The 25142-nt window shown below is 37.7% G+C and overlaps 3 protein-coding genes across 3 annotated transcripts; 1 reads left to right on the top strand and 2 right to left on the bottom strand.

The window, feature by feature from the left end:
- Window positions 1-828: 828 nt before the first annotated feature.
- Window positions 829-11624, bottom strand: LOC139954531 (nicotinamide phosphoribosyltransferase-like). Its single transcript, XM_071954374.1, has 10 exons — window positions 11512-11624; window positions 10753-10835; window positions 9623-9853; window positions 8809-8937; window positions 7770-7928; window positions 6960-7090; window positions 6092-6320; window positions 5469-5729; window positions 4874-4996; window positions 829-4169 (listed from the first exon to the last, which is right to left on the bottom strand). The coding sequence occupies exons 2-10, from the start codon at window positions 10804-10806 to the stop codon at window positions 4059-4061; spliced, it is 1428 nt and encodes a 475-aa protein (XP_071810475.1). The 5' UTR covers window positions 10807-10835; window positions 11512-11624; the 3' UTR covers window positions 829-4058.
- A 1438-nt stretch (window positions 11625-13062) lies between these two features.
- Window positions 13063-15497, top strand: LOC139954131 (meiosis expressed gene 1 protein homolog). The gene is made up of 3 exons (XM_071953803.1): window positions 13063-13228; window positions 14008-14184; window positions 15128-15497. The coding sequence occupies exons 2-3, from the start codon at window positions 14041-14043 to the stop codon at window positions 15254-15256; spliced, it is 273 nt and encodes a 90-aa protein (XP_071809904.1). The 5' UTR covers window positions 13063-13228; window positions 14008-14040; the 3' UTR covers window positions 15257-15497.
- Window positions 15388-24946, bottom strand: LOC139954130 (proteasome subunit alpha type-5-like). The gene is made up of 9 exons (XM_071953801.1): window positions 24797-24946; window positions 23678-23725; window positions 22943-23009; window positions 22258-22452; window positions 21786-21893; window positions 20884-20942; window positions 20057-20159; window positions 19401-19487; window positions 15388-18582 (listed from the first exon to the last, which is right to left on the bottom strand). Exons 2-9 carry the CDS (start codon window positions 23704-23706, stop codon window positions 18505-18507), a joined length of 726 nt encoding a protein of 241 aa, XP_071809902.1. The 5' UTR covers window positions 23707-23725; window positions 24797-24946; the 3' UTR covers window positions 15388-18504.
- Window positions 24947-25142: the final 196 nt, after the last annotated feature.

Here is a 25142-nt window from a genome sequence, read left to right as displayed (position 1 = left end):
TTTCTACGCATGATCAAGCTTATCACATGATCTTGGCACATTTTCACAAAGCCATTTACACATTTTCGTTTTCAATAACAAAGTACGACACTCCCTTTAAGTTATTTTTGTTTCTGTTCATTAAACTTAATTAGACGCAAACAACAGAGACGGCGTATACAGAATAGATCAAGTACCCTTACGTGCTACTCATGGTGTACGGTTAGAGGTACAGTAGGTGAAACTCTATCAAGTCTTGAGAATAATGTGCTTTAAAGGTACATCGTTTAGTTTGGGGAAGATTTATATTTTAGTTCTCTAGTTTTCAATAAACACAATATCACCTTTGAAATCTAATTGTGTGCCATGGTTTGTAAAGCTTCAACAACGAATAGACCAATGGGAGAGTTTGAACTATAAGTGACAGCAGAATTACCAGATAAACTTCCATTGCTTACGTAGTTCTGAGCATGCGCTCATTGCCGAGAATAATGGATTTACCTGGTCAGTCTGCTGCCACCACCAAGCGTCTCAAAGATCAGATTGAATGTGGGAGGAATAGCTATGGTGATGATTGCTACTAACGGGCCAATGGTTAAAAGCTTTCTACGGGATCCATTATTTACACCATATCTTATGTAGATTAATTAGGAGGAGCAGTGGTCAGTATAATTCTCCAGGGGTTTCCTGACATTTGGAACTAGTATTTTCCTCTTCGAGGAGTCAGCATATATGTTTATATAAAAAAAAATTGTTTAAAAAAGTAAGCTCGAGTCATGAAATGGAAAACAGAATCTACATAAAAGCACTCACAGGCTTTATACTGCATTTCAAGGTCTGAGGTCAATGCCTTTAATTGCCATGTTGGTAAATACCATGAAAATTTCAGACATTGCAGCCTAGTCCTTCGCGAACTGGGCGGGTGTTAGCCAGGGGGGGGGGGACACTTACTAAAGGAACATTACAGAATCTGTAAGAACATGGAGTTCCTCCATGGTAAGAAAGAACCCCGTATAAGACCACAGATTTACACGCGGTCTAATGATGATAATAGATTAAAGCATCCCTTGGAATATTTCTGTCTAAAATGTCATAATTGACAAATAAAGAAAAACTAATTTCCCGTTTGGAGTTTAATCTCTCAGCGAGCGTTTTATTCATTTTGTTTTAATCGACGTCATGCAAAATGTGTCGTTTGTTCACTATTTTCTCGTGACCCAGATGACCGATCGATCTCAAACATCTGCAGCTTTGCGTTCATGTATGGATTACATAAAGTGCTTACACTACCAGCAACTGGTTTTTATTTTAGCAAAAAATAATTCTGTATAGTTCCTTTAACTTGGGAACGCAACAACTACAAGTGGTTCACTCCCCATAAGTGACTGCAGTATGTGATTATTTGTTTCAAACACCTTCACATGAAGAACTTACCTGCACAATTTAATACTGAATCTATTTGAGGTGGCCTTATTATTTACACAGTCACCTACACCACATGCATTTAACATTATGAAACTGTTCGTGAGAACATCGGGCCATTTTTATAGGAAAATAATACCTAATAATACATTTATATAATTATTGCCAAGAAAATACAAAGGTTTGGAAAACTATTAAGTACAAGTGAATTTATCATGACAACATAGTGATATATACACTGGGACTTAATATACATAAAAAACAAAAAAACATTCACCACAAATATACCCATTAAATGAAGAAAAAAAATCCCCCCCCCCCCGGCCTGGATTTCCTTACTACTTATAATATTCCTATCCTGCTTATTTCCGCTTAGCAGACAGGTTAAGCGTTTTTTCTGCTTAAGCAGCAGCTCTATAAAATTGGGCCCTGATAATAATAATAATAATAAACAGCATTTATAAGGCGCATTATGAATAAAAGATTCCTCTATGCGCCTAACAGGTTGTGCGCCATTTTTAAGAAGTTTGGGAGACCATTGTGTCTCTGTTCAACTGTCAGAAATGCAGTACCAAGTATCTGCACTTCTTATGGCCTTGTCACACGAGGCAACTTTTGCAGGCAACTTGGAGGCAACCAGCTGCAGTGCATGCTACAGGACCACTTTGGTGGCACATGAGTCATTTTCCAAACAATGTCTTAAGATCCCAAAGTAAAAACTTGAACATTCAAATGTGAATGCCAAGTTCCTTCTTTGAGATTGCCTTGAACTGGTTGCATACAAATTGGTTGTCTCTATTTCATAGAGCTGCTTAGCAGTAAATATTACTTAACAATCGTCTTAAGAAACGAGCAGGATACCAGTCACAAATTGTACATGTGACTTTGCTATTCTGATAAGCATAATTTGGTTGCGATTTGTCTCTTTTTGAACTTAAGCAGCTCTATAAAATTGGGCCCCTGGCCTTTAGGTATGCGGTAGAGAAACCATGATGCCATCAGTGCAGGGATCTCTTATTTTAAAATCAGTTGGGTAGCCTCACAACCAAGCAAGTCCACTGGACTTGAAATTTCCCCACCAAATACTTTTTTAGATTTGCTAAAAGCTAATTTCTACTTGGGATTTCAAATCCCAGCCTCCTACATTTCAGTAAATATAAACACACAAAAAAGTTCATGGCCTGATATTTCGTCCCTATAGTAGAGTCTTTTTCAAAGAAGTGTAAAGTATACTGTTGTTACATTTGTGTACTTTGTGTGCATGGTTGTTGTCATTTAGCCTTCTATACAATAGCAGTTTGCAACAGCTAATTCTATTTTCTCTGGTGAACATAAATGAGAAAGAAAAATACTTAATGGTCTTATCTGTGAAACCAATTTTCCAGTATAGTGAAAAGTTCGAAGACTACATCATCATTTGTCTTCTAAAATCATTTTCTTGCACACATGATTGACTTTTGAATGTTTCTAGGCTTATGTACACATTGAATACATTCTTATTCATTTGTTTTACTTTTTTTTTACCCAAACACCAATGTGTGTAAGCGCTGTATACTCAGTACCTCCCAAGTCCTGTGAACAAATATCACAGGCATATTACTTGGGTGGGATTCAAACCCACAGCGTTATCAATTCTAGAGTAGTGTCATACCAACTAGACAGTTTAGACACTGCTCTGGTATAACACTACTCTAGAACAGCAAGGGTCATGGGTTCAAATTTCACCAGAGAAATATGTCTGGAATTTTTTCCCAAGAACTCAAGAAAGTACTGTGTTATACAGTGCTCACACAGCTAGGTATGTATTATGGGTAAAACAAAAAATGAATATTCTTTATCCCGATATCTATTAAAAATACGTTCTTGTCGTGACAGTGTTCAGAAAAATTTAAACAATGGGTCCTCTATATCTACTATTAAGGTTTTTTTCCACATCCAGGGAGCATTAATTGCTCTATACCGCGTGTTTGCAAATTTGTATTTACAGTGTTATTGCGCTTTTTTAAAACTATGCTTTGTTTTTTAAAGTAACTGCTTGTGTTTTTCAATACTTGCCAAAGTGATACAGTCATGCACAGAAATGGATATGGTAGTATAGAAACCATATATACTTATGACCTCTACCAGATATTTGTACTCCAAAGAAAAATCAACATGCAATCACAGCCTATTCAACATACACAGGCTTAAAAAGGCATGATATTGGGTCCTTGGAACAAAGTAGGACAACTTTATTTAGTACGTCCATGTATGTATGGTGTAGGCTTCAATAGACTTTTCAGGCTATTTTATCAAAGTTTTTTCAGATTTTTTTTCCAAGGGCTTAACAAAATTGGGGAATAATACCATGCCAGTTCATGGTAAAAACTCAACAAAATAAAAAGCATAATTATGGGATTTTAGGCATCGCATGGCGAGGTATCAATATATATAAATGAAAAGCAGCAACGTCATTGATAAATATTCAATAATAACAATTTATTGACCGAGTAGCTTGAGATTTTTGCAGTAATCTTGTTAAGCCTGCCTAAACCATTGTGTCTGCATAGTTGTTATAATATATTACACATCTTGCCATTTACCCTGCTGTCATATCTACAGTTCATTCATCCTCACTTAGCTGCACAATGCTGTCAATGTTGTTACCGGGAGTCTCCTCACTTTTTCGAAATTTCCTTGACCAATGGAAGCTCTGCTCGTTGTCTGATGTCGTCTAGGTTGTAGTCAACTAGTAAGGCGCCGTTTTTAAATACAGGTACGAGTAGATCCTAGAGAGAGAGGAGACAAGACGACACAAGAATAAATAATCTCAGAATCTGGACGTGCAAATATCTTTGAGGGACCATGCAACTTTTGTGCAAAATCAAACTTTTCAGGGACAACTTTGCTTTAATGCTTGAGTGAAAGTCACCGTGGTCAAATGGTTAGACTGCAGGACTTGCAATTCACAAGGTTGTGGGTTCGAATCCCCAAGCTAACCGCTGATTTCACAGTGACTAGAGTAAATATTGTTGTCTAGTTACTGAATCACAATTTCTTGATTTATGCAATTCATAATCATTAACGTTAAACTATAAACCATGTTTGTATGAGAGAGATTGGTTGTTGCCAGCTTGGTGTTTATATCCTCTTGTCGGAGTTTGCCGAGTTCCCTTGATGGGAAGATCATCTTAACAAACAAACAAACAACCCTACTATCCATCATTCAATCAATGAACAACAATTTGTAAAGCGCCTAAATCAAAGATTGGCTCAAAGGTGCTGAGGCAGAGAAAAAATAAATAAGTCATTGATGGAGGGCCTCCTGAAAAAAGTGGGTTTTCAGAAGTGTCTTTAAAGAGGGCCTTGGTAATGCAAATAATAATAATAGGAGGCTAATCATTACAGGATAGCAGAGAATTTCTGTCATGGCTAGACACTAAACAATTTAAAGGGATCGAAGTTGACCTCTACCCTCTGCATGGCTTCTTACCTTGTCTGGATTCCCTTTTCCTTCCTGGACTGTCACAAACTTGTTATTCTCCAGTTCGAGCGTTAAGAGTCCCTTCTTTGACTTTTTCACCAGATCTGTCTTGGGCTCCTTGAATACATCTCTCTGAACAAAGAGAATGGAGGGGGAAAACAGGAATAGACATTCACGGTTTTTGTAAAAGATTTGTTTAAGGATGAAACCTCTGACATGTTCATGTGAAGGTTTCTTCACTTGTCTAAATTACACTGTTGGTACACAGTTGTTAAACAGCTAAAAATGTATGGGGTTTTTCACCGTCGTACAAAGAGTGTGCATTCCATTCCTAAAATGGCAGACTATGAGTCGACTGTAGCCGCGTGTAATGCCAGTGTAAAGGGTTTAACAAAGTATTGCATACAAAATTTAAATGTGTACTATTAAAGAAACATATATAATGAATAGGGTAGATGGCCTTAGCTTTCAATCCAAACCGGACCTTCTTCAGAGGCATAAAACAAGAACAGACAAATACATATCCACTTTATAGAAAAAGAGAGGGGCAAAGGATTAAGGGAAGGATCCAGAAAGAAGCAGGAAAATAAAAATATCTACTCACTCGCTCCCCCTTGATGGTGCAAGAGCTACATTTGAATGCACACTTCTGCGTGTCACGGTTCAATTTCTGCAGGAGAGCGCCCCCACTGCCAAACACGACATTCTCTGCACTCCACTGACCCCGTTTCATACAGCTAAGGATCTTGTCTAGCATCTCTAGGTTGATGCCGTCTCCTTGGATGACTCTCAGGTACTTGGGTAACTCCTTGTAGCCTTTGGAGTTGGTAACAGTGCCGAAGGCTTTACCAAGGATGTTCAAAACCTGTGAAGTGAGGCGAAACTTGTCACAAACATTCAGATTAAAATGTTACTTAGTCACACTGATATCTTGCACCACTGAACTGAGATGGTTGATTTGGGTATGTATGAAGGACAGTTAGCAAACAACTGAAATACTTGGGAGTTGGTGACAGTACCAAATAATTTACTGTGAATAAAACCTGCCAAATGAGGCAAGATTGGTCACAACCATTCTGATACGAATGTAACTTAGTCACACTTTCTTATTATAAAGTGCCACAGTGCCCTGTAAATTTCTTGCACGAATGGTCTGAGATTATTGAATTGGGCATTTATAAGAACTGTTAGCAAATAACTGAAATGTTTTGGAGTTGGTGACAGTACCTTTTCCACAACCTCAGGGGGGTCTCCTGAATCTGGTCGTATGACCAGCACACCATCTCTGTTGCCTCGTTCCACGACCATGTCCTTCAGCTGTTCCCCCCACACTTTCTCGCAAGCATTGTAGATGTCAAAACTGTCCGAGACCACCGCCACAAGTCCCTCTGGGAACTTCTGCAGCATGTTAGCAAAGGCATCTCGCTCTCCGCTTTTCCCCCACGTTGTGATCGTGCTGGTAGAAAAAGAATGTTTTTTTTGAGAAATTAAACAAGTTGTAAATGCAGCATTATATTTCAACAATTACCTATCCTTCAAGAAAATTAATATCTGGTCAGAAGTTAAGAACATACAACACATGTTTTTCTGCTTAGGAAAGTTGTACAATGGGAAGTTCCATAAAGTTTCCCGCCTTTGCTTTCATGCCCACTGAAAATGTCCATTCCATTCGAGTCAGGGTCAATGTTAATAGAGCTGTTCAGCAGAATAAAAATTGCTCAAAAACATGTTCTGCTTAGCCAAATAAGCAGGATACCAGTCACAGATGATATACATGCAAAGGCTGGTAACTTAATTCTGGTAAGCATAATTTGGCTGTGCTGAGTTGTGTCCTTCAGCATCTCTGCAAAATTGGGCCCTGGCCCTAAACATATTAACCAATCACAACCAGTCTCCAACTCATCTGACATGAGCAATTCGCCCTCCCATCATTTATAAATTCTGGTGTTTGAGCCAAGGACTCTCAGAAAAGCAAACTTAATCATTATACTACCCCAAAACCCAAAGGAAAAAATGAAAATGGCCTCGCCATTTCAACATGTTCAAAAATTAAATTCCAGGCCTGATGGGCACGAGGTTCAAAGCTTGTCCTAACCTGTGTTCTGCAGCAGGAATGGAATGTCCAGCCATCGCGCAACCATAGAACTTCCTAGCAAGTACCAGTCCAGCCACAGTATCTGTGCCCATAAAATTCACCATGTGACTGCATCCTCCAATGGCTGCCGTCTAGGAAACCAAAATAAAATCAGTTAAAAGGAAAGTGGCAGGTCGTGGCCAAGCGGAGAAGAGCACCAGACTTGCATTCTGGTGATTCTAAACAGCAGAATGTGTCGGTTCAAGTCCCGGTCATTACATTTTAATGAACCAATTCCAGGGATTATGAGCAACAAGGCATGCTGGGGACAAAATTTTCAGCAAGATCACTCACCCCTGGGAACAAGATTGAATGCATGTGGGGTTCTATTGATGCCTCAAACAGTGTGTTGTGCTACTAAAAATTGGGGTCAAAGTAACAAAAATGGAAATTTTCACTCTGAACATTACACAAGTTCGCTTTGCACTCACTTTAAATTGCAGCAACAACCAAACATAGTACTTGGGTCTAAGTTGGTAGCTTCATCATGTTCATTTTTGGGTCATGCAAGTTTCAAACTTGCACGTTGTTTGACTAAACCAAAGCTTCAGCTCTGAACTTGGACATGGAACTACTTTGAGCTCTACATGGATCAAAATTGAAGATGTTAAATGGCCGTTTAAAACCAATATGACCTGTAGTATTCAAAATGTGGTACTACTGGCCATAAGTTTCTCAAAGGCTAAAGAGAAAACCCCTGCGCTGTTCAAAAGTGAGGCTGGTACTGCTTTTTATGAGCAAAATTTACTCATCAATTTTTTGTTTAACTACCTCAACTGATCCAACTCCCCTGAATCCAAAGTCATGAAGTTTGAATGGTAGGGAGTCTAGGTTGTCTGCCGTCTCACTCAGGTACTTGGCAATAACTTCCTTCTGAGCCCTTGAGTTAGTAGCAACGGTCATAGGGTACCATACCTGCACAAATATAGTCTGAGAGAAATAGGGGGGAATATAAATTACATAGCATTAATATTAACTTTAGTTTTACCCTTACACCAATACACTGATGTGTATTAGGCTTTAAGCACTGTATACTCAGTACTTTCCTGAGTTCTGCAAAAGAATCAAAGGCATATTACTAGGTTGAGATCCATACCCATGAACTTTGCAATTCTAGAGCAGTGTCATACCAACTAGACCACCGAGATTGCCCAATAGCTAGAGGCAGTTCAAATCGTATATTTTAGCAGCCAACGATTTAATAGATTTTAAATTAGCGGGGATAAATGACATTTACTTTGGTTTTACTTTAACACCAATGTGTGTAAGCACTGTGTATATTCCTGAGTTCTGTGGCAAAGCTAGTTTATTGATTCAGACTTTGCCAAAAATTCATACACCACCAGACAGCTAAACAACACGGAGCGGTTCACACTACGGCTTTCGATCCGTGTTGGAATCTTCCACACGGATAGAGACTTATCAACCCACCTCCCGGGCAGGGTTGGTTTCGACACGGACAAAGCGCCATATCCGGATCGACACCGTGTTGAAAAGTTGTAGTGTGAAAAGGTCAGTGCACATTATCCGGATCGTATCGGTGTTCAACACGCAGATTTTGTGTAGTGTGAAAAGGCCCAATGTTAACCTCAGCTGGAGTGCAGACCGTGCTGAATCTTTCTCCGGTGACTTTTATTAACAATGTGTCCTACACCTATTAATCGGCACTACGTTGACAAAAACCAATCTTTGGCCCTACCTTTGTGAAGTATAAAATGTATTTTACAAAGTGTAAATCTCCTAAAAAATATAATTATGTAGAATATGAACTGAACAAAATTCATAAGAAAAGAGCGACATTTCTGCGTACCTCAAACCAGTTTGTCAGCCAGGGCACTTTGGGGTCAGTGTTCTCCACGGTGAAGAGAACATTCTTGGTCGGCACGACTGTACCTTCAGGAATGGCTTTAATGAGCAGGGGCAGTTTACCTCCGTGTTTCTAAAAAAAAAAAAGGCAAGAAATATATGGAAATTAGTCTTCCAATTGTTTTAAACCTCAATCAGGCAGTCACTTTACAGTTGTCATTTGCAACAGGCATCTTACAAGTCTTTCTCAGATTCAAGTATATTAGTGAGAAATTACCTCTTTCTCAAAGACTACATTACTTCACAGGGAGTCGTTTCTCACCTAATGTTATATTATCTTCAGGTCTCTTTTGCTCATAACCAAGTACGTTTTTATGCTAACAATTATTTTGAGTTATTACCAATAGTGTCCAGTGGCTTTAAAGGGAAGGTACACTTTTGGTAATTACTCAAAACAAATATTAACTTCAAATCTGACTTGGTAACGAGCATTGGAGAGCTGTTGATAGTGTAAAACATTGTGAGAAACGGCTCCCTCTGAAGTAGCATTGATTTTAAGAAAGAGGTAATTTATTACTAAAATAATAAAAGACTTCTAGCCAGAAGCCTTTTAATCCTATCTGAAAGCACACAAACTTGTCAAACAAGGGTGTTTTTTCTCTCATCATTTTCTCGCAACTTCGATGACCAATTTAGCTCAAATTTTCACAGGCTTGTTATTTTATGCTTATGTTGGGATACACCACCAATTACCAAACGTGTACCTTCCCTTTAATCAGCACTAAGATATTGGGCCCCAGGTTTTCAACAAAATGTACCTCAACAATATAGTTCCATCCTTCTTCATTGAAGACGTCGTGGCCAAAGTGAAGTTTGTAAAACTCCTTGGCCTCTGTGATCTTTTCCTTGGTTACCACCTTCCCCTGTAGCCACTTCTTAATGATGTACTGCAAACCAAAGAAAACCGTCTCCGGAAACTTGCCCCCTCGACTTTCAAAATATGAGTACACGTTTGTCGTCCCATCGGGATACTGAAAGTGGTGAGTCACCTGGAAATAAAAATGCCATTCAGGGATGATCAATTTCTGATGTTTAAGGTAAAAACAATTTCTGCATTTTTCTCTGAATAATTAAATTAAGTCAAGCTCTATTTTTATTCTTCTTTTCGTGTCTTTTGTAAAGCACTCTGTTCTTTTATATAATTTTTTATAAATACAAGAACAGAGTGCTTTACAAACAGAGTGCATTTGGTTTGCGGTAACACCATCTAGTGTGTATCTGCTTGCCAGGTAGGCTTTGTTCTTAGAGAATCGCTTGCTTTATTCTACTACCCCGGAGTAGATGTTCGGAGGTTCGAGAGACTTCTCAGTTCTGAAAAGAACTGTCCTACTTTTTAAACTTTTACCCGGGCGGATGGTATAGAAAATAGGCTGGGACTACTACTTCAGCTTTAGCTTATAGGATTGTGATTAACTGTACTACCGTGAAGTCAGTTCTTAAACAACTATGTTCTTGCTACAGAGCTAAATAAATGCTTTGTATCTACTTCTCGAGCAGTGCGGATACTGTTCCCAAAATCTATAACTCCAGGTAGTTTTTCAGCCCTTTCCAGCAGCCCACAGACAAGATTTTGTGCATCACAGTGAGTGGCTACACAAATATTTCTCTCAGGACAACAAACAAATCCCTTTTTTGTCTTGTCTTGTAAGATAGTCTTTCATGATTTTCTTGCTATGGTTTTTTAATATGATTGTCAACACTGTTGATTCAATAGCAAATCCCCACATATTGAGTCATGGAAGCCATGTGACTGGGATAAATCAGGACTTGCCCATTGGAGGCCCGTCTGTGTATGTTTCCTGAGAACAGACAGTGGCCCTGGCTACAGAATGGGTTATATCGTCAAAATACATCGTTTTTGCTGTGTAAATTTGATTATACCATATACCTTATAAGAATCCGTGCATAGCAGTATGTTGTCTACCGCTGAAGGATGTGCCATTTTGAAAGTTTACAAACTGTCTTCAAAATCTGGAAAATAAAACAAACGAATCAAACATTTACTAGATTATTTACATACGTGATTAGACCATACTAAGCGTCAGGCATGTCAGCTAATCCCCCCCCCCCCCAAGCACGCAATCCCCCTTACTCCTAGAACTAAGTATGAGGGTCGCTCCGCTACCGTAGTCGGTATTTAATTAATAAAAATAAATTTGTATTCCAAAAAAGATGACCAGATACTGAGATAGACTCTTTTTTATTTACAAAAACACCTAATTTTACTTTGACTATTACTATCTATTAGCTGAACCTGAAGTTAACTGTTCTTTTTTTTTAATCTTTTTTTTTAACAAAATTATTATTATTATTATTAATATTATTGTCACCAAAGAATCATAATTAACCGAACAAATCTTCCATACATAGGTCGAATTGGATACAGAAACATTGCATTTTAAGGGGAATTCCCTCACATTTCCTCGCATTCGCAATACAGTGTGTGACGTGACAGTGTCATCGTGTCGTGAGCTTGCAAAATAATGTGTGTGAGCCTAGAACCAAAATAAAACGTTTGTGTTGAGCCAACTCACCACTCGACAAACCTCTCACAATAAAATACACACTTAAATTGGATTCCAATTTGGAAGGAAAAAATGCTATTAAATACCATATCTTACAGTAAGTAATGTGGTATAATTCCTACCTTTATCAATGTCACTCGAAGAAATGCACAACATCAACGGCAAATATCAACACAGGTTATGATAACATTAGAACACCGCCCCCAACAAATAGCAACGCGCTTGGTTTCTGTGAGATCCTTCCTCTATGGTGAGATCAATGGTTTTATGCGGTACTCCCTTTCATGCACATGTACACGTAGGCCTACTTGTACATGATAGTTGCCACATGCTTTTTCAAATGCATTGCTAGTCTTTTTCATTCGACATGTGTTATGGGTTCGAGCTAGCGCCTTGAATGAAGGCTATTCAAAGACGTGTTCTCGCGCATGCTCTGTGTGTGACGTGAGCATTACTCATCAGCCTTCTTGACATGTGAGGATGAAAAACAATGCAATAGGCCTAATTAAATGTTTATGCGAATTGTCTAGCTCATAAAGCATTTAGAGGTAAATGATAAGGTATTTCAAGAAATCAATTACAGCTGCCCAGATCGTCATAATAGCGGGGGTCGGTGGAACTTGTAGTTGTAATTCAAGTAAATTCAAGTCTATTTTTGAGACAGTTTATTTTTGAAGAACAAAAACTTGTTTTCCCGGCGTGCTCTTCCTATAGGCCGATTCTTGATTGTGATCGGCAAGTATTGAGCGGGACATGAACCAACAACCTCCGAATGAACGTGCCAGCGCTCACTGATATTATTTTTGAAAATGCCTTAACTCGAGTTTGGTATTCACACTCATCATAATATAACAATAATACATAATTAGTTTTTAACATTTAAAAAAATTAATTTTGTTGCTTCAATCATGGAGGTAGAATTGCCTTTTTCTTTCGTTTTTTTTTTAAAACTGTACTTTCTTATTTTTTTTTCTTTGTTCCATTAAAATTGTCCACCACAGGTCTAGCTCCCAGGGTTCTCTGGCATTCCTTGTTTTGACTCCGACTCTCACGCACGTGCGCAATATTGGCTGCTCTGCATGCATTAATATTCCTCCATCGAACCCGGCCCCTCTCCATCGACATGATTGCCCACATTAACAGGGTGCACCGCAGTGAGTAGTAGTAGCAGAAGTTCAAAAAAAGCCGCACAAATTAATGTCATTGCCATACAATCATTGGCTTCTTATATTACATTGTATTGAATGTATCATGTTGTTAATATTTTGAAGTTTCCTTCTTTTTATTGCTCTCCTACTTTTGCCAGGTTCTCTTTATTTACCGGAGCTAGACACATTCAAATACTTTCTTATCATGCTCCTCAATTTTACCAGTGTTTGTCTCAATTCCTCATAAAATTCCTTTATTTGTGCTTTTGCAACATTCGCTATTTTCCCAAGCCCATTTCGTGCTGCATTGTCGCAACCGTTGCCTCCTATCTTAAGACAATAATAAAATTATTGCAGTATTTGTATACCGCCCGGAGATTTAAAACTAACCTGTGGGGAATAATAATAGTGGATGAGGATTCAAAAGAGGGCGCTATTAAAATACGAGTTCACCCTTTTCTCGCCAATCGTCGTGTTTTGCGAGACTTGTTCGTGAGAGTTGGCTCGCTAGGCAACTCCCTAAACAATCCAAAACAGTTTAGCTGAGCGGCCTTTGTTATTCTCTGTTGTTATTTAATGGAACAACCATAAACAGATTAAAGCTTGCAGAAGGGAACAGCTCAGCTTGATAAGCTTACCGTGGTGAACCATACCGCTCGAAGAGTGCAGATAACCCGATTAAAAATCTTTGGTAAGACGGAAAAAATAGTGTTTAAAATAAATGAAGTTTTTAAATACTTTGTTTAAAAGTTTTATTACTAAATTTTGCAAAGTGCATCCATACTCCATAGGCCTACTTCCGGGTACCCTTGCTCGATAAGTTGAATTGACAGTAGAATTGAATGGTAATTCTTGTCATTCGTGGACATAAATCTTAAAAAGTGAAGCTGCAAATTCCTGGCTACAATTCATTTTCAGCCCTTAACAGCCAAGCTATGAATTTCTACACATAGATTTTAGTTTTGAATTTTTGTATTATGAATTAGAAACGCAACTCTACTTACTCTGTACTTTATGACATTACTTTACTATTATTTAAGATGTTACAAAATATTGCAAAATTAATAAATTGATTTTTAAAGTAAAACTCACTGATAAAGTAGTGCATACTTTCTATTTTTATTATATTTTAGTATTATTATTGTTGCATTTTTAATTCCACTTTTTAGTTACAAAAATTTGTTTTGATTTTACTTCTACTACTAGACTTTAGTCTAAGTAGGCCCACTTGTGTGGCCAAGGATAGCTGAATCCTTATTCAGCTATCCTTGGCCACACAAGTGGGGCTAGTCTTAGTAGAGATAAAAACGTTTAAATAAACAGTAAAATATGTTAAAATACTTTACTGTTAGGCCTTGTGCTATTTTAAAAATCTTGTGTCTTAATAATAGATTGTGTAATTTTTCTTTTAAATCAATTCTTTCATGTCAATTTTTCATAACATTAGTCATTAATTTCCATTTTTTTTAGGTGTATTTTGTGAAAACCGCCAAACACATAATAATGGAAAGTGTTATTCCAGCTGCTGGTGCTAAGCCAAAGTCTCTCCGCAGACCTAAACATTGGTCAGAGGAAGTTGAGGAAGCCTACAGACTTCAGGTTGCTGGTTATAGAGATGCCATGGAATACAACACAGTCAAAGGAGATGTACGTTAAATTGTGAACATCTTCTTCATGTTTGGATAGAATAGACCGATCCAGTAGGCTCCGCCCACGACGCACATGTGAGCAAGAACACGTGGGGCTCTTCAATGCCTTTCTTCACAACTCTGCCCTGTGCGCCAAGATACCCGCACACATGTCGGACCTTATTTGTCGGACCTTCGTTGCGTTGTGATTGGTCAATACGCAATGGGGCGGAGCTTAGTGGATCGGTCTATTTGGTCACAGTTTACAAGGCTCTGCTTACCACAAGCAAAGAATCGGCTTTACGGAAGAAGGGAATAGTGCACTTACTTCGAGCGGGTTGGCAGGCATTTTTTGCTTTTGCATACGAACACCACCCTTGTTCACATTCTTTGCTCATGATACAGCTAGGGTAAGAATTCAGCACTTGCCCTGTGAGAGAAGAATGGTGATCCCAAGTGCAGAATGCGGCGGCAAGCAGAGCCATGGAAATGGGCCCAGGGGTCGATTTCACAAAGAGTTAGGACTAGTCCTAACTTAGGACTAATCCTAGGAGATATGAAAAACGTATGGCTAGTCCTAAGTTAGGACGAGTAACTCGTCCTAACTTGATCGAGATAAGACTAGTCTTAACTCTTTGTGAAATCCACCCCAGGTCCCAATTTCAGAAAGCTGCTCACTCACTGGCATGCGTCTTTTTGTGCTTGTAAAATTGATTAAAGGTGAAGTAAAGAATCGCTCATCTGTTTACTGCAGTGCCAGAACTGCTTTACTCATGATAAATCAGTATATGAAAAAGAATCTGTAATAAATGATGTGCCATAAACATAAAGTGCTAACACACTCTAACTATAAAGTTAGTCTACCCCTGAATGTTCTTTAGCATTCTTGGTGATCGGGCATTATTGATAAAATAGGAAAGCACAGAACTAATGTCCACTTTTTTCTTCTTTTGCAACAACAGATCCAAAGATGGCCGAAGTCGGGCTACATTAAGAAACTCCAACGCAAAGATGGCAACTTCTATTACTACAACAAAGGCCGGGAGTGTGCTGATAAAGATGTTAACAAGATCAAGTTGTACACCTACTAAGTGGAGATAAATGGCTGGCCGTTTACTCATTCACGATATGACATGAACTCTATTTTCACGTGCTATTTAAATTTCCACCTGTTTCATAAAATGGTTTATTACTTTATGTTATGTTATTGGCTTTAACTTTATAGGGTAACTCAAAATGAGTTTTGGGGTATTTTTGTTGCCGTTTGATTTTTTTCACAGAGTTGAACTTACTATTTTGTTGTTATTGTAAGATAGCCTCATTATAAGGTAACCACAATATATTTGTGAGCTCAGCGATACAAGGAATATTAAGTTGTGGCAACAGAAAAATTTAACCTCAACAAATCACAGTTCTAGTGTCTTTCAGTCATCGTACACCGTACAACGTACATCGTACATCAGGTTTTAGCCTTCCTGCCTACTGTCTGACTATTAAATAATATTGTCTTGTGTGGTTTCACGGCTTTGGCTAACAGTGTCTGTTGGTACTTGAATATGGCTAGTTCAGCCAAAACCCAAGTCTATCCAATTGCCCTGGTTTTAAACAAAAATGTTGATGTACACTTACAGCAAGTTGGAATATGCAAACAAAGAAATTTAAATTGCTGACTGGCGACATTAGAGAATGTGCTTTGTGCATAATGTGCTTGTATTGTTTAGACATAATTTTGTTCACTAAAACTACATTATTCAACAGATCTAGGTAGAATTTCATTAGTGAATCGGTTGGCCATCATCTTGAAGCATAAAATGACGGACACATACAAAAATATGTTAACTGAAATCTTTTTAATTGAATAACTTGATAATTTGTTAATTTCTTGATGTATTGCTCAAGAAATATTTTTGTTAAATTTCATATGAATTTACGCATTTACGATACCTTGTGGTGGAAATAATTGTACCAGCATATTATTGACCCCTCGAAGACACAGATTGCCCCTCCACAAAATGCGTGTCTACCATTTCCACTATTTTGGTGGTCAATTTTGTCTAAACTTTGACTCCCAAGATGTGTGACGGATAGGCGCATGCAAGCGCACTGTGCTTCACGCAAGGGGGCCAATAGGTGAAAATGGTATTTACTATGCTGATAATTGCTTATATTTAGAAATATTTATTAAGAAAGGATTTGGCTGTTGTATCAAACCAGTGCCAACAAATTTGTTCAAAGATTTTCTTAAAATTCACTTAAATATCCATTTATGATATGGATTGATTTCTAAAAAAAAAAGATTTTAAATTATTTCCCCACATTACTGAACCAATCAGGATGTTCGTTATTTCTTCTGATGACTCTAATTTTTTTACTTGAGAAATATGTATACTTGTACTGTGTTTAACTGTGAGAAATAGGCTAAAGCTGCTTATGTTTGTAAATAAAATTAAATGAAGAACTTTTAAGCAAACAAACATTTGATTATCATTACATATGTATTCCATTTTGATAGTTTTGTTGTGAAGTTTCAAACAAAACAAATTAAAGGGGATTGGGAAAAGACAAAAAAAAATCTACGCATTTGCTAAAAAAACTGCTAGGGTTTTTGGGGGTTGAACAAAGAATTGATGAGAGTGGGATTCGAACCAACGACCTCCGGATTAACGTGCTGGCGCTCTACCAACTGAGCTATCTAGCCCTATGTTGGCAGTGTCCCTATTTTGTCAATATCTTTGTTCGGAAACTGCTAGGGGTAACAAACAAACCGGAAAGAAAGCAATTGTTTAGTCAAAAATGTACCAACATTTATTTCTATGATTGCGCACCTATTTGATACAATATTTAAACAGCAAGTTGACTGGTGTACAGATTCCAAGTTTGTTGCTGAGACAATTTTCACCAAAACGTAAATTCCAAATAGAGTCCTGACCAGGCCTAGAATTACACAGAGTCTCTTGCCCCTGGTCCTGGTCTTGGTGCCCCTTCAGAAGCTCCCCATAGCCATTAAGATTTTTAAATGGAAGTGCCCTTTGTCAAATGAAAGTGGCCTTGCCCTCTCAAAATTGAAATTTCAGTCCTGACTGACCATGGGGGAATGTAATGCTGCTCAATAATTAAATGAGAACGGGCTCACATTTTGCAAGTTAAACTTGTACCATCATTCAGTTACATTTACAACAGTTTAGAGTTAAAGGATCCTCAATATTTTAGACACATACATAAACATGCCTCAATCTTCAAGGCCTTCATACTTCTAGGGGTGTTCTTCATTCTGGTGAACAATGCATACTTTGGCCAAGAAACACACCTGTTTAGCCTTTATGTGAAAGTGAAGTGAGTTTCTATGATTGACAATGGGAAAACTGGGCATGCCAATTATTTGCATCAATCATGAAGGTGTATGTAGCTGACCACTGCATTTGCTTTTGGGTTTGGCTTAACCTTGGCTAAAAAATACTCTATTCCCCAGAGTGGAACCCTTGAACCCACACACCTCAATGACTTGACCACCAGAACTTGAGTCTGATGCCCAAGACCATTCGAATATGATAAGCCACAAGCATATGATTTGGACTTGTAACTGTTTTCTGCTTTACACAATTTTATTGAGCTTTTAGCTTAAAGCCATTATACACTTTCGGTAAACAGTATTGTCCAAGTCCCACACTTCGTGTATCACCACTTATATATAAAACAACAAATCTGTGAAAATTTAGGCTCAATCGGTCATCGGAGTCGGGAGAAAATAACGGGAAAACCCACTCTTGTTTCTGCGCGTTTCGCCGTGTCATGACATGTGTTTAAAATAAATCCGTAATTCTCGCTAACGAGAATTTATATTGTTTTACTGTTTTCTCAAAAAGTAAAGCATTTCATGGAATAATATTTCAAGAGAAGTCTTTCACCATTACCTTCTGTAAACCCTGTAAATTATTTGTAAATCTGTGAACTTTTATTTTTTTTTCTGTACCGAAAGGGTCCAATGGCTTTAAAGCAGCTCAATTACTAATGTATAGGCCCAAATCTTAACCTACAATGTTAAGATGTCATGAAAAATGTGTAATTGATTCTTCACTATTTTTGCATGACCCAGATGGCTGATCGATCACTTATCAGTTGGTGCATATGGATTACGTAAAGTGCTTACTTTGCCATAGTTTGGTTTGTTAGCAAAATCAACTCTGTAATGTACCTTACAAAGTGGCAGTGGACTAGTAGATGGGGTGACTGTGTGGACCACTTATAGTTAACCACTTACAAACTTATCTTTAAGGGGACATGGTTTGACATCAAATAATAACAAAAGAAGATTTAACTTTAACAAACAATCTGGACCTATCTACATCTCTGCAACAATGGCTTCAATCTCTTCCTTGGTGAACATGACAAAATTGTTCTCTCTCGTTATGTTGGCCATCTGTGAAAATATAGAAGAAAGAAATTGATTGTTAAAAACAATAAATACAAGTTTTAATTTTTAGCGAAGCATAAGAGTTTTACATTATGAAGACACTTTTGCATAATCTCAGACAACACAAACAGGGCACAAAAGACTTCAAGTTTCTTGCTGGTTATTTTCTTTGAATGTACACGTATGTACATGTACATGTACAGCATGATAGTTCACCACCGTAAATTGGAGATTACACTTTATGTACATAGCCAGGGAAAAGAACTTTACTCCAAAAGTAATTGCCTCATGGCTAGTAACACTTTACTGTGGAAGCAATTAAATTGTTAACAGATATGCTCACCGATGAGCAAAATTAGTGGAACACAATATTTGTTTCACTCCATCCCTGGATTTCCCTCGAGCATTAAAGGCCATTCCTCTGTTGCCCCTGGTATTGGCCTTGGTGCCCCTCTTAAATGTTCCAATAGACTTTAACATGTTCTATTATGGAACTGTCACTTCACAAATGAATGTGACAGTGTCCACTTATATAATTATGTAATTCCATGCCGGCAACTCTCACTGAATACAAAGATGAAACCTGATTCTTACTTCAATTTCTGAAGTCCCAGTAAGCTCTGTTCTCAATGCCTTTGACTAAATCTGGATTTAGGTCTTAAAAACACTGCATCTGGCAGATTTTGGGATAAGATGGATGTAGAAACAGCAGAAGGGTCCAATCTTGTGGCAAGAATTGTTGTGATTTTCTGTTACAGCAAAATGGTGTTAACCACACCCATTCTTTACTTCTTATACTATTTCCTCTCATTGTGTACCCTTACCTCTACATTAGTTGAGCTTAGTTTTTCTTCCATGACTTGCTTGAGTATGACAAGGGCCTCCTTGGAAGCTTCCTTCAGTGTCATGGACTGCAGAGCAAGAATAACAAGAACACATGATTACTCTAGAATTGTGTCAATACAATCAATTCTATCAATTCAATATTTGTCACGTTAAAAAGTACATGAAATCTTTTCCTGGTGTGAAAAGTTTATTTAAATACATATCAAAAATACATTGTCCATTTGATTTATGATCTGTCCATACTAAGTCACGATTCTTTCATGGATGAGATGTGAAAACTTCTGGAAAAATGTTTGCCTGGCCTCCCTCTTATTCTAAACCCAGAACCTTTCAGATGTTACAATTCAGGAGGTTTATGGGTTCTATTCACTAGAAATAGAACTACAGGTTTATACAACATTAAAGGCTATTCACCCATTGGTAACTGCTTTACTCCCAAACAAATTTGAAGGTTCAAAGAGATTTTGAAAAAAAACCTGAAATCAGGAATACTTTTGAGAAATCACATGCCTGTCTACATCAGGCCAGACAAACAAATATCATCACAGTCAAAACATTTGGGTGTTGAAGTACAAAATGCTGAAATATGCGGATGGATTTGGAAACATCTGTAAGGGACGTTGTGTTTCATTACCTTATGATAGACCTCTTGCAGTTGTGACTGCGCCCCTTCTGATCCTGACCCTATAGCCTTAGCCTCGTACTGGATGAAGGTTCCTGATGGATCCATGTGAAATCTACAGAAGGGTCATACAGACAACAATATTCAGTACACAAGAAGCCAAATTGATTTATTTTTTTCTCTTCTGGAGACGAGCAGAGAATACTGTTTGGAATGTTGAGACCAAACAATCTCTTTTCAGAGCCAACACTCCCTCCAAAGAGAATTTTTACATGGTTGTATCCGCAAGTTTAATATTATTCATAATTCTTCTATTCATAACAGAAGGCATCCTCAAACTGTCTCCCTTCGTCTGTAGGTGAATGTCTTGATTTTCCAAGATCTCATTTTTAAGCTGGTGACCGAGCTTTTTCTTTCCCCTCATTTAAGGAACTCAACTGGTCTCACTGCTTGCAAAAAGGCCCTCAAGACTCATCTTTTTTTCTGGTCATATTTCATCTGGGTTTACCCAGTCTACCCCCACCTAATCTTTCTGGCTTTTCTAATCATTTTCTTTTTCCAGAGCTTTGCATTCTCTGGTTAACCAGGCCTTGAACTTGAAAAGGGGCACAGCAATTTTCCTTGGGTGAGAAAAATGTTAATTGTTTCCTCTATGAGAAAAATGTTAATTTGTACAGGAACCTTGCACAGGGCATCACAGCTAAAGCACAGGGCACCATGGCAATTGCTGTGGGTGCCATGGGTTATTTTGAGGCCTGAAAGGCGCTCTATAAACCTCCTGTCTATTATTACTATTATTATTATTACACTAGCGTATACAAATATCAGCATTTACTTACAATCTTGGCCCTTTCTCGTCACAACCAGCAAACAGCAAAGCAACACCGAATGGTCGACTCTGTTGGGAACAACCAAATACATATATTCAATACATACATTTCTCTCAGAGTACCAGCGGTGCCAGAAGACTTACAGAGCCTTTTTTGTAAAGGGATTTAACAGAAAACATTGCTTAACTAATTTAATTGACAATACAAAAATGTCACTGCATACTAAAAAATTAGTGATAGCCATTCAACGTTTAACACATTTGTAACCCTCTTTTTTTAGTGAGCAATATTTATTTGTACTTCACAACTTTTTGTGTCTAAGCATCTTTGGCCTGGGATAAGTCAAGTTTGCATAAATTGTGAGTAAATAAGATCAGTGGTATCTAAATCCTTTTCTGTCATCACTGAACTGCAGGGTTCATAAACAATGGTTTGCTGCCGACTCTGGGGTATTCCAGTAGTTTTATAATTTTGCTTGACCATAACGGGATCAAATCCTCTAAAATCCTATCCAGACAATTGTCCAACTAAGAAGGCCAAAATAACAAATTGGCATTCTTAAGAACTGGTTTAAGAATCCTTGCAGTACCCACTGCTAAACTATAGAGTTTGAACTGCCTTTAGCTATCGGGCGACCTCAGTGGTAATAAGTATCTGCTCTAGAATGGAAAAGGTCACGGATTCAATATATATTTATTCATGGATTCAAATATGCCTGTGGATTATTTGTTCACATAACGCGGGAAAGCAATGAGTTTTACAGCACTTTACACACATCGGTGTAAGGGTAAAACCAAATAATATCCTTTATCCCTGATGCAAATTTTAACATCAGTTTGTCTCAATCTGTTGGGGTTCTTAAGAAGATATAGGAGGGCCAAATGCACAGGGATTTAGAGTTAATGATTTACCATTGCTCCACTGTCCGCATCATCATCTCCAAACTGCATAGCTAGATTAGACACGGCTTGTGTTACTGCCTCCACAGACATCTTCTCGTTATAAGTAAACCAATGGCTCTGATAAATGGGGAGAAAAAAATAACAAACTTGAAAGGCACAGTATATACACCTCTGATTTTTGAAACCGTTCAATTGTTTTATTCCTTTATAAATGTAGATAAATACAATCAAACGTAACATGTGAAAATCACGTTTTTAAAGATATAATCCGGAGCAAATATAAGCGTGCAGTGAAGTAAGCTTTCTATATCTGTGTTTTGATTGGTCAGGGGCTGCACTTTCAGTTGTCATGCAGCGTGCATAATGTTTGTATGTAATGTTGCTTGTAAACATGTATGTAGGATTTGACTGCAAATCTCCATGTTAAAATGAATGCGAAATCAAAGGTGCTTTGAGATGTTCCTTAAGGCTTATCTCTTACCTGTGCTTCTACTCTGGCCCTGTCGATCATCGTCCTGGAATCTGCGATCAGTCCGCTCATAGCACACCCGATGTGACTATCCACTTCAACAATCTTCTCAATGCTAGACACCTCCATGAGGGGGGATGTAACTCGCTTCTCCACAGCCAGGACGCAACCTTCGGAGGTTTGAATACCAATTGCTGTAGAGCCAAGCTGCAAAAGAATACATTATTTTGTGAATTAAAAGTTAATTTGATTGCAGTTTCCGTTGTGCTTTATTTGCATTTTCTCCAATCTGTGTTTCTAAACTATTGTACACTGTTTTGACTATTAACAGTTTAATGGTATAAGTAGGATTGGAAACTTTGCTTGGTGAAGGTACAATCAAGTAAGGTTTGCAGAGACACCATGTTATAAATCTATTTATGAGCTGTGTCGGTTCGGAGAAGAACCAGTGAGTGGTTTAAAAACTCCACGTTTCGATCAGTATGCTCTGATCATCCTCAGTATAATGGTAACACTATAAAAAATGGTTTTGTTCATATAAAAGTGGAAGGTTCACCATGCACAACCTGAATGGTTCTGGAAAGTTATTAAACTCGCTGGACAATGTTATACAGAGTCATTTGGCGACCGGGCGGTCGCTAATTTTGAACCTTGTACAGAGTCAGGATGGTAAAAGAATGGAGAGGACGTTTCATACCTTGATAGCTTCAATGGCATACTCGACTTGAAACAGTCTTCCCTCTGGTGAAAATGTGTTCACACCCCTACAATAAAAATAAAAAAACATTCAAATAAATAATGGCCATGGTTCAAGCAAAATAACAGAAGTGTCAAACAGGAAAAAGATTTCAAACAGCAGACTAGAGTTATTCATTTCATGAATAAGCCTTTTTTAGATATAGCGGACACAATGCTACAATCGCTGGTTTGGGTTAAATTTGTGGGTATACACCCAAACCAAGTACACGCCTAAAAAAAGCCCTATCACGTCTGCCATACCTCAAAATGAGCATGTTCTTGTGTCAAAGTTGCTGGTCTCAAATGGTCTCAAATGGTATCAATATTTAGTCCTACCCATTGCATGCAAACAGACGAGTGTCCAACAAGACGAGTGTCCATCAGTTGACTAGAGTAATTCTTTCACATACGATTTTAAACGAATAGCATGCTGTTTTCAAAGTTGTTGTTTGTGCAAAAGGTGTATTTTGAATGGAATTTTTTAATAAGGTTTGAATTAATTTAACATGTTTAATAACTAAATACATTGTTGCAGGGGCCAAGCTGAACATGCTGAAGTAAGGTGGCTCAGAGCAGTGGGAGAAAGTAGAAATGAAACCCCACGCCGTCCCGACGGCGGGAGGAGGGTTACTTTATCGCAACCAACGCCGTCCGTACACAACACCAAACATGCTAAAGCAGTTCACCACTTTACCTGTCATATTCCGATCTTGTCTGAAACATGGTGTTTTTATTTCTGTATCTGAAAGGATAACAAAGAAACAAGTGGTAACATCAAAATACGTTTCTAACATTACACTAAGTGCCATGATAGACGATATACTAAATAATCTTGTAAGTTCTAACTTAACATGGACCTTGGAGATTCCTAACCCCCCCCCCCCCCCCAACGAAGCTGCAATCTCTCAGCTGCCAAGGTATCAACAAAATGTAAACAAAACAAAGTTTTACAAGAAACATCAGCTTTGTAATTGAATGTAATGTAAATATAAAACCATTTAAATGTGTACCATGAGAGAAACAAATTAAATTTCAATTAAAAAATAAATGTTTGACTGAGTGAGTTTGAGTATAAAGTTATTTATTTCAATTAAAAACAAATTGATTTTTAAAGCAATCGCACAACATCGGTAAACAGTATTGTTTGTCCAAACCAAAGGACCACACTTCGTTTAATAACAAACCTGTGAAAACTTAGGCTCAATCAGTCATCGGAGTTGGGAGAAAAAAACGGGAAAACCCACCCTTGTTTCCGCATGTTTCGCCGGTCATCATGACATGTGTTTAAAATAAATCTGTTATTCTCGATATCGAGAATTGATAACTGTTTTAATGTTTTCTCAAAAAGTAAAGCATTTCATGGAATAATATTTCAAGGTAAGTCTTTCACCATTGCCTTCTGTAAACCCTGTAAATTGTAAAATGTAAATCTGTGAACTTTATTTTTGTTCTGTTCAGTTTTTTCAGGGACTCGGGAGAATCAGAAGTGTCCAACAACTCCAAATTCCAATGGTTTTGAATGTGATGTTAAGTTTATAAAAATTATATGAAAATTGCTTACTTACTCAGTATGTACCAATGAAAATTATGATTGAAATACCAACCAAGCAAAATCTACTGTCATAAAATGTTCAGTTCACCAATGCATTGCAAATGCAATGCAATGCAAGTCAATGCAATTTTGTCCGGAGACTGGACCATTTATTTTTGACAAGTTTTTTGTAAACAAAAACAAATTCAAAATCCTTCAAAACCTGTGTTTAGTACAAAAGCGGTATATGAACACCGAAATTACTTATCATTTGGTACTTACCACAAACTCTTATATTATCTGTCCTTTTTGCAATGCAAAATGCCATGCACAGAAAGCCTTCAAATTTTGCGAACACACGCCGGAAGGTAATATTTGACCCCATTCACCTTTGACACACAAGGGCGATACAAAGATTCAATATTATCGTGTTTATTCTTTGCTTTATTAAGTGAATTCCTTCTTTTTTAACCACATACATTTATTTTTTATTAAATTTGATCCTTAATGCGACTTTTCGAATTTAGTTTTCTTTAAAATTGCTGACAGTTACTGTTAAAAACAAAAAACCTCAGTTCTCAGGTCGACTTTTTAATCGCCGCAGCGACTTCAGCAAGTTTAGCCTTTC

The sequence above is a fragment of the Asterias amurensis genome, chromosome 2 (genome assembly GCF_032118995.1).
Source record: "Asterias amurensis chromosome 2, ASM3211899v1".
Taxonomy (NCBI): Eukaryota; Metazoa; Echinodermata; class Asteroidea; order Forcipulatida; family Asteriidae; genus Asterias; species Asterias amurensis.
This window is presented reverse-complemented; position numbering and strand designations above follow the sequence as displayed.

Bases quoted from the DNA above. Each gene is read 5' to 3' on its own strand.
- LOC139954531 (XM_071954374.1), bottom strand. From the start codon at position 10,806: ATGGCACATCCTTCAGCGGTAGACAACATACTGCTATGCACGGATTCT. The intron at 8,938-9,622 runs GTACATTTTGTT...TTTTTTTTTTAG, and splicing joins GATGGAACTATATTGTTGAG to AAACACGGAGGTAAACTGCC. The intron at 5,730-6,091 runs GTACTGTCACCA...CTCACTTCACAG, and splicing joins CCCCTGAGGTTGTGGAAAAG to GTTTTGAACATCCTTGGTAA.
- LOC139954130 (XM_071953801.1), bottom strand. From the start codon at position 23,706: ATGTTTCAGACAAGATCGGAATATGACAG. The intron at 20,943-21,785 runs GTAAATCATTAA...TGTTCCCAACAG, and splicing joins ATGCGGACAGTGGAGCAATG to AGTCGACCATTCGGTGTTGC. The intron at 20,160-20,883 runs GTAAGTAAATGC...ACCCTTCTGTAG, and splicing joins GACGAGAAAGGGCCAAGATT to ATTTCACATGGATCCATCAG.
- LOC139954131 (XM_071953803.1), top strand. From the start codon at position 14,041: ATGGAAAGTGTTATTCCAGCTGCTGGTGCTAAGCCAAAGTCTCTCCGC. The intron at 14,185-15,127 runs GTACGTTAAATT...TTGCAACAACAG, and splicing joins ACAACACAGTCAAAGGAGAT to ATCCAAAGATGGCCGAAGTC.